This window comes from Schistocerca nitens, chromosome 1 (genome assembly GCF_023898315.1).
Source record: "Schistocerca nitens isolate TAMUIC-IGC-003100 chromosome 1, iqSchNite1.1, whole genome shotgun sequence".
NCBI lineage: Eukaryota > Metazoa > Arthropoda > Insecta > Orthoptera > Acrididae > Schistocerca > Schistocerca nitens.
The window spans coordinates 437535856-437543694 of NC_064614.1; the positions used below are offsets into that span (position 1 = coordinate 437535856).

At 41.5% G+C, this 7839-nt stretch overlaps 1 protein-coding gene across 2 annotated transcripts in view; it reads left to right on the forward strand.

Moving 5' to 3' along the window:
* The window catches only part of LOC126251400 (argininosuccinate lyase), an 80181-nt gene extending 72645 nt beyond the window's left edge, over positions 1 to 7536 (forward strand). For both annotated transcript variants that reach the window (XM_049951816.1, XM_049951806.1), the window contains exons 10-12: positions 6313 to 6393; positions 6505 to 6611; positions 7165 to 7536. In XM_049951816.1, the coding sequence (XP_049807773.1) occupies positions 6313 to 6393; positions 6505 to 6611; positions 7165 to 7345 (369 nt within the window). In that variant the 3' untranslated portion in view covers positions 7346 to 7536. The remainder of the gene's footprint in view (positions 1 to 6312; positions 6394 to 6504; positions 6612 to 7164) is intronic.
* Positions 7537 to 7839: the final 303 nt, after the last annotated feature.

The window sequence follows — 7839 nt, forward strand, 5'->3', positions numbered from 1 at the left end:
GAAATGACAGGGACGAAAAGGAAATTAATTTATAAAGTTATGAAACAGAGTTGCTAGGCAGAGGGTAGGGGGTGATAGGACAAAGGAAGGGAAGACTGTTGGGTGGAGGGTGTGGAGACAGTGGGTTAACAGAGATGGAGGCCAGATGATTATGGGAATGAAGGAGATATTTGCACCAGAAAAGGTGGTGGTAAAGGGAAGGATCCACATGGCCCAATTTGTAAGGATCTACTGAAATTGAGCATTTTGAGCTCAGTTGCATTTTGTACCACAAGAACTTTGTTGTTGGTCACAGGTCAGCTGTGGTCATTTATTCTGAAGGAGTAGGATAAGCCTATGGCAGGACTGGTGTAGGAAGTACTGGGTGTGTGGATTGGGCAGGTCTTGCACCTGAGTCTTCTACAGGTAGGCCTATATGACCCCTTTGGTGAGGGGTTTGGAATGGGAGTCGCATGAGATTGACTAGGATGTTTAGTAGGGAGGGGGTGATGGAACACCACAAATAAGCAAGAGGGGAAGGATCTTGGAGAGGACATTCCTCAGCTGAGTGTCATCATAACTGCCATCTGCTTCACATCTCCTGTGCAGCAAGCTACGTAAATTTATGTATTAACTGTGTTTTTCTTACCTGTCACTTCTATTTCCGTGCGTTTTTGCTTTTAGGAAGCTTTAATTTTCGAGTACTAGCAATAGTGTTCCATAGATTTCATGTTTGTTTTGAATACAATCCAGAGACAGTTAGTGCTTATTTTCATTGTTTCCAACAAGAAGTGTCTAGTAACCACAGTTTAGTCAGCTATCAGCCGCCTTTAGTGAATTAGCAGTCTAGTTAAAAGTTGATTACTTAACTCTCCATAGTAAATTGTTGATTTCTTAGGATGGATAGGATGTGTGACTGCTGTGTACAGACGCAGGAGGAGCTGGCCACTGTTCGTGAACAGCTGAACGTGCTGATGGCCGCGGTCAGCCGTCTTCAGGCTGCTGCCTCCAAGTGTAGCGGCAGTGGGGAGTCTAGAGTGTCACATGGTACACCCTAGGTGTTATGTGCTTCACCAATGGTCCCTGCTGTTGAGACATCTTTGCAAGTACCAGGCACGGTTGGGCCACCCTCTCCCCAAGAGGAGTGGTGGGTTCAACGGCGTTCGCATCGCATGAGGTGGAGGGTCAGTATGGAGGCTGGCCATGTGGCATTGCCCACTCTGCCTGTGAGTGGACATGTGGCCGCTCCTTCAGCAAGTTCCAAGCAGGCACACGGGGGGAGGGATTTATTAGTGATTGGGAGCTCCAATGTTAGACGGGTGATGGAGCCCCTTAGGGAAACAGTAGAAAGGTCAGGGAAGAAGGCCTGTGTTCACTCTGTCTGCTTGCCGGCGGGTCTCATCCGAGATGTGGAGGAGGCCTTGCTGGCTGCGATAGAGAGTACTGGGTGCACATGACTGCAAATTGTTGCTCATGTCGGTGCCAATGACTCCTGCCGTCTGGGTTCAGAGGTCATCCTCAGTTCATATGGGGGGTTGGTGGAGTTGGTGAAGGTGGAAAGCCTTGCTCGCAGGGTGGAATCTGAGCTAACTATTTGTAGTGTCGTTCCCAGAACTGATCGCGGTCCTCTGGTTTGGAGCCAAGTGGAAGGCTTAAATCAGAGGCTCAGACGATTCTGCAGAGATCTGGGGCACAAATTTCTCACCCTCTGCTATCGGGTGCCGAAATGTAGGGCCCGCCTGAATAGGTCAGGCATGCACCACATGTGGGAAGTGGTTACAAGGGTAGCAGAGTACTCGTGGAGCACACATGTGGGTTTTTTATGTTAGAGAATTCCCTCCCTAGTCCCGACAAGATGACTCCTGAGACGCTACAAGATAGCAGTAGGCAAAATGCAACAGGGAATGACAATATTAATGTGGTAATAGTAAACTGCAGGAGCATCTATAGTAAAGTTCCAGAACTGCTTTCATTAATAAACGGTCACAATGCCCACGTAGTACTAGGGACGGAAAGTTGGCTGAAACCAGATGTAAACAGTAATGAAATTCTAAACTCAGATTGGAATGTATACTGCAGAGAAAGGCTGGACAGTGAAGGGGGAGGCCTGTTTATAGTGATAAAAAGTGCAATAGTATCGAAGGAAATTGACGGAGATCCGAAATGTGAAATAATTTGGGTGAAGGTCACGGTTAAAGCAGGCTGAAGCATGGTAATTGGATGTCTCTATAGACCCCCGGCTCAGCAGCTGTTGTGGCAGAGCACCTGAAGGAAAATGTGGAAAAGATTTTGAGTAGATTTCCTGACCATGTTATAGTTTTGTGTGGAGATTTTAATTTACCAGATATAGACTGGGAGACTCAAACATTATACCGGGTGGCAGGACAAAGAATCCAGTGAATTTTTTTAAGTGCATTATCTGAAAATTACCTTGAGCAGTTAAACAGAGAACCAACTCTTGGCGATAACATATTAGACCTCCTGGTGACAAACAGACCTGAACTATTTGAAACAGTTAACGCTGATCAGGGAATCAGTGATCATAAAGCGGTTATAGCATCGGTGATTTCAGCCATAAATAGAAATATTAAAAAAGGTAGCAAGATTTTTCTGTCTAGCAAAAGTGACAAAAAGCAGATTTCAGAGTGCTTGACAGCTCAACACAAGAGTTTTATCTCAAGTACAGATAGTGTTGAGGATCAGTGGACAAAGTTCAGAACCTTCGTACAATATGCATTGGATGAGTATGTGCCAAGCAAGATCGTAAGAGATGGAAAAGAGCCACTGTGGTGCAACAACTGAGTTAGGAAACTGCTGCAGAAGCAAAGGGAACTTCACAGCAAACATAAACATAGTCAAAGCCTTGCAGACAAACAAAAATTACAACAAGCGAAATGTAGTGTGAGGAGGGCTATGCGAGAGGTGTTCAACAAATTCCAAAGTAAAGTTCTATGTACTGACATGGCAGAGAATCTTAAAAAGTTTTGGTCTTATGTCAAAGACGTAGGTGGATCAAAACAAAATGTCCAGACATTCTGTGACCAAAATGGTACTGGAACAGAGGATGACAGACTAAAGGCCGAAATACTAAATGTCTTTTTCCAAAGCTGTTTCACAGAGGAAGACTGCACTGTAGTTCCTTCTCTAGATTGTCACACAGATGACAAAATGGTAGATATCGAAATAGATGATAGAGAGATAGAAAAACAATTAAAACCGCTCAAAAGAGGAAAGGCCGGTGGACCTGATGGGATACCAGTTCGATTTTACACAGAGTACGTGAAGGAACTTGCCCCCCTTCTTGCAGCAGTGTACTGTAGGTCTCTAGAAGAGCATAGCATTCCAAAAGATTGGAAAAGGGCACAGGTCATCCCCATTTTCAAGAAGGGACGTCGAACAGATGTGCAGAACTATAGACCTATATCTCTAACGTTGATCAGTTGTAGAATTTTGGAACACGTATTATGTTTCAGTATAATGACTTTTCTGGAGACTAGAAATCTACTCTGTAGGAATCAGCATGGGTTTCAAAAAAGACAATCATGTGAAACCCAGCTCACGCTATTCGTCCATGAGATTCGGAGGGCCATAGACACGGGTTCCCAGGTAGATGCCGTGTTTCTCGACTTCTGCAAGGTGTTTGATACAGTTCCCCACAGTTGTATAGTGAACAAAGTAAGAGCATATGGACTTTCAGACCAAGTGTGTAATTGGACTGAAGAGATCCTATATATCAGAACGCAGCATGTCATTCTCAACGGAGAGAAGTCTTCTGGAGTAAGAGTGATTTCAGGTGTGCTGCAGGGGAGTCATAGACTGTTGCTATTCATAATATATATAAATGACCTTGTGGATAACATCGTAAGTTCACTGAGGCTTTTTGCGGATGATGCTGTAGTATATCAAGAGGTTGTAACAATGGAAAATTGTACTGAAATGCAGGAGAATCTGTAACAAATTGATGCATGGTGCAGGGAACGGCAACTGAATCTCAATGTAGACAAGTGTAATGTGCTGTGAATACATAGAATGAAAGATCCTTTATCATTTAGCTACAATATAGCAGGTCAGCAACTGGAAGCAGTTAATTCCATAAATTATCTGGGAGTAGGCATAAGGAGTGATGGAGTGATTTAAAATGGAATGAACATATAAAATTAATCATCGGTAAAGCAGATGCCAGACTAAGGAAATGAAGTCTGAAAACAAAGGAAGTAGGTTACAGTACACTTGTTTGCCCACTGCTTCAATACTGCTCACTGGTGTAGGATCCGTACCAGATAGGGTTGATAGAAGAGATAGGGAGACCCAACGGAGAGCAGCGCGCTTAGTTACAGGATCTTTTAGTAATCATGAAAGTGTTATGGAGATGATAGATAAACTCCATTGGAAGACTCTGCAAGAGAGATGCTCAGTAGCTCAGTACAGGCTTTTGTTGAAGTTTTGAGGACATACCTTCACCGAGGAGTCAAGCAGTATATTGCTCCCCCTTACGTATATCTCGCAAAGAGGCCATGAGGATAAAATCAGAGAGATTAGAGCCCACACAGAGGCATACTGACAATCTTTCTTTCCATGAACAATATGAGATTCGAATAGAAGGGAGAACCGATAGAGGTACCCAAGGTACCCTCCACCACACACCGTCAGGTGGCTTGCGAAGTGTGGATGTAGATGTAGATGCAGATGTAGATTTCAGGGTATGATAGTCAAAGCCCTCGCAAAGGATATGGTACAGTTTTTTCAGTCCAGGGTGATACTGAGTCTTGAGGGGAGTGACCCTTTGGGACTGATTCTTGAGGGTCGGCAGGATTAGAGTGTGTGAGGACAGGGTGCAGAAAATCTGTTTCCAGATTTTGGGTTAGTGCCTGTCTGTGAAGGCCCTTGTGAGACCTTAATCATATTGGGCAAGGGAGTTCTCAACACTGCAGATACACTGACCATGTGGGGATAGGCTGTAAGGAAGGGATTTTTTGGTTGGGAAGGGATGACAGTTATCGAAACAGAGGTACTCTTGGTGGCTAGTGCTTTTAATATGTACATAGTTTTGTATGCAGCCATCAGAGAGATTGGGGTCAATGTCCAGGAAGGTGGCATTTGGGATGAGGAGGAGCAGGTGTAGTGGATGGGAGAAAACGTGTTGACGTTGTGAAGGAATGAGGATAGGGAATCTTGGCCCTGAGTCTAGATCATGAAGATATCATCAATGAACCTCATCCAGACAAAAACTTTGGTGTTTTGAGAGGCTAGGAAGGTTTCCTCTACACAGCCCATAGAAAGACTGGTATAGTGAAAAACATGAACCATTTCCTTTGTAATGGCTTTGATTATCATCATGCCCTGAAATGACGAACATTCTATCCTATACTCTTCCCAACCATCCTGAAGTGTTATCCAATGGCTGCTTCACAACCTCGACCATGTGGATCCTTCCCTACACCACCAGCAGATGCGACTTACCCTTGCAATTTATGCTTCACTCTCACAGCCCTCCTGGCCTCAGTTTCTAATCACTGCCTCCCAATTCACATCTCCACATCACCTTCAGAGTGCGCAGCTCCCCACTGTCTTCCACACCCATGCATCCATTCCTTGCCAGCAAAACAGGTACCTTCCTCTGAGGCTCTAGCTACCCAACCCCAATCCCTCTTCCTGCCTCCAACCACTCTCCTCCTCTCCCACACCCATCCAACAAAACCCCACCACTTTTTGGTGAGTGGTCACCTGTACTCCTAAAGTGTTCACATTCTGCCAGAACTTCCTTACAATTGTAATTACACAAAAATTACTTTTTTAAGTATCTGACATAAATAAATTGTTTACATATAATATAAAGAATCATCAAGATGTGCAACTGTATTGTTTCACTTCTTTTTAATGATACGAAAATACTGTAATGTGTTGTACATTAACAGCAGTTTTTATGCCACTTATAGCTTTAGCTGGTATCACTAGAAAACAAACAGATGAAGCACCAATAGTTTATTTAAAAACTGCATGAAATAACAAAGCAGCAATTGCAATGAGCTATGCATGCTCCTATTGCTCCAGAAAAATAAATAAACTGTTTGATTTGCATTATTATTATTGACAGAAAAAACTGGGTATATTGTTACACCAATTGCTTAACTTTTTTTTACATTTATGTAATATTTCCTTACCAACAGCAGGTATTTTGGTAAGACAATTTATCAATTTTTTTATAAGCTATCACAGTTTTGTTGCCCTTTGAACCCCATGTCACTTGTCTTTGATAAAAATGAAACAGAATTATATCATCACTGATAAAAGAGTAGAAAATGGAAAGCTATATATAAATCTTATAAATTACAGGTAAATAAAGAAGTCTGCCTGTCAGCTCTAACACCAAACCTTCTAGCCACTGACGTTGCATATTACCTAGTGCGGAAAGGGGTAAGACTACCAGTAGCTGCTAAAAAAGTAACCTTGGAATTAAAAACCTATCCTCAATCTTCAAGTTATAATTTTGTCTTACATGGCTTACTGAGTTGATGTGCCTAATAGGTTCCTTTCCGTGAAGCGCATCATATCGTTGGTGAAGTTGTTGCCACAGCTGAAAAACAGAAGAAACAGATAACGGATCTCACCGTAAATGAACTTCAGCTGATAAGGTATGTAAAATGTGCAAGTTCACGTATTAACAGATGAGTGATCAGTTGGTCTCTCACTCTGACATGTATTAGGATCCTCTGAAACTCCCTTCTGATTTCCTTTACTTTCTGCCCGTTATCTTCTCTTCTTCTTATCAATGCATCTTTGAAATATTTCCATAATCATCTCTCCTCAGCTTTAGCCTCCAGGCTTTCCTTCAGTAGTAAGCATTGTGTTTCAGCTCCATTTTTCGTACTGCAGTTTCGAAACAGAAGTTCAATCTAAATGTAGTAAATGCACATTAGAAAATCACTTTCATTATGTATTTATTACTTATGATATTTACTTAATCTAAAGGAAGATGACTTAATAGTCATTTCCAATATGAAAAATGTGCCCTACAGGAATGGATGTACTATTTCTGCTTGACCATCAGATTTAAATATAAACCTCATATTCTAAAATTCTGTTTTACTTTATTTCTGTAAAATTAATGGATACTCGTTCTTCAAAATGTGACATATATTTCAGTATTCCAAAGCCTATTATTTACATCTGAATACCATGTTACAGCTCTAAATTTAGTGATGATATTGAGAAGATATGGGATTACACTAACAGTGTTGAACAATACAGAAGCACTGGTGGAACCTGCAGTGACAGCATTCTGCTTCAAATTAGAACATTGAAAGAATGGGTAGAGAAGGAAAAACAGCAGTTTTCTAAAATGGAGATGCCTGTTTCTTCAAACTAAGGCATTGCCAGTATAAACCATCACTGACATAAATTTGTGAGCCATAATTATAAAATACATCATTAAAAAGGATATTGTATTACTATTTTTAAGGTCCCATGTACACTTTTCTTTTGTGTTAATCTGAATGATATATTATGTATTTAGTAAGTGAATAAATGAGAATAAAAATACAATTAATTCACATATAACAGACACCTGTCTTCACTATGTTGCATTCAACAGCATTTGTCACTACCTTCTGAAGTGACAAGATTTGTATGTGAATGCAGATGTAGTGAAAGTACTGAAAGTTCTGATGAAAACAAAATGCTAATATACATAAATATGATGCCAGTTACAAGTCACATCCTGATATGACATTCACAGAGGAAAAGAACATAAGAACATAACAAATGGGGCTTTGTTTCTCATCTTTGTACTAGATAGAGATGTGTTGTTGTTGTTGTTGTTGTTGTTGTTGTGGTCTTCAGTCCTGAGACTGGTTTGATGCA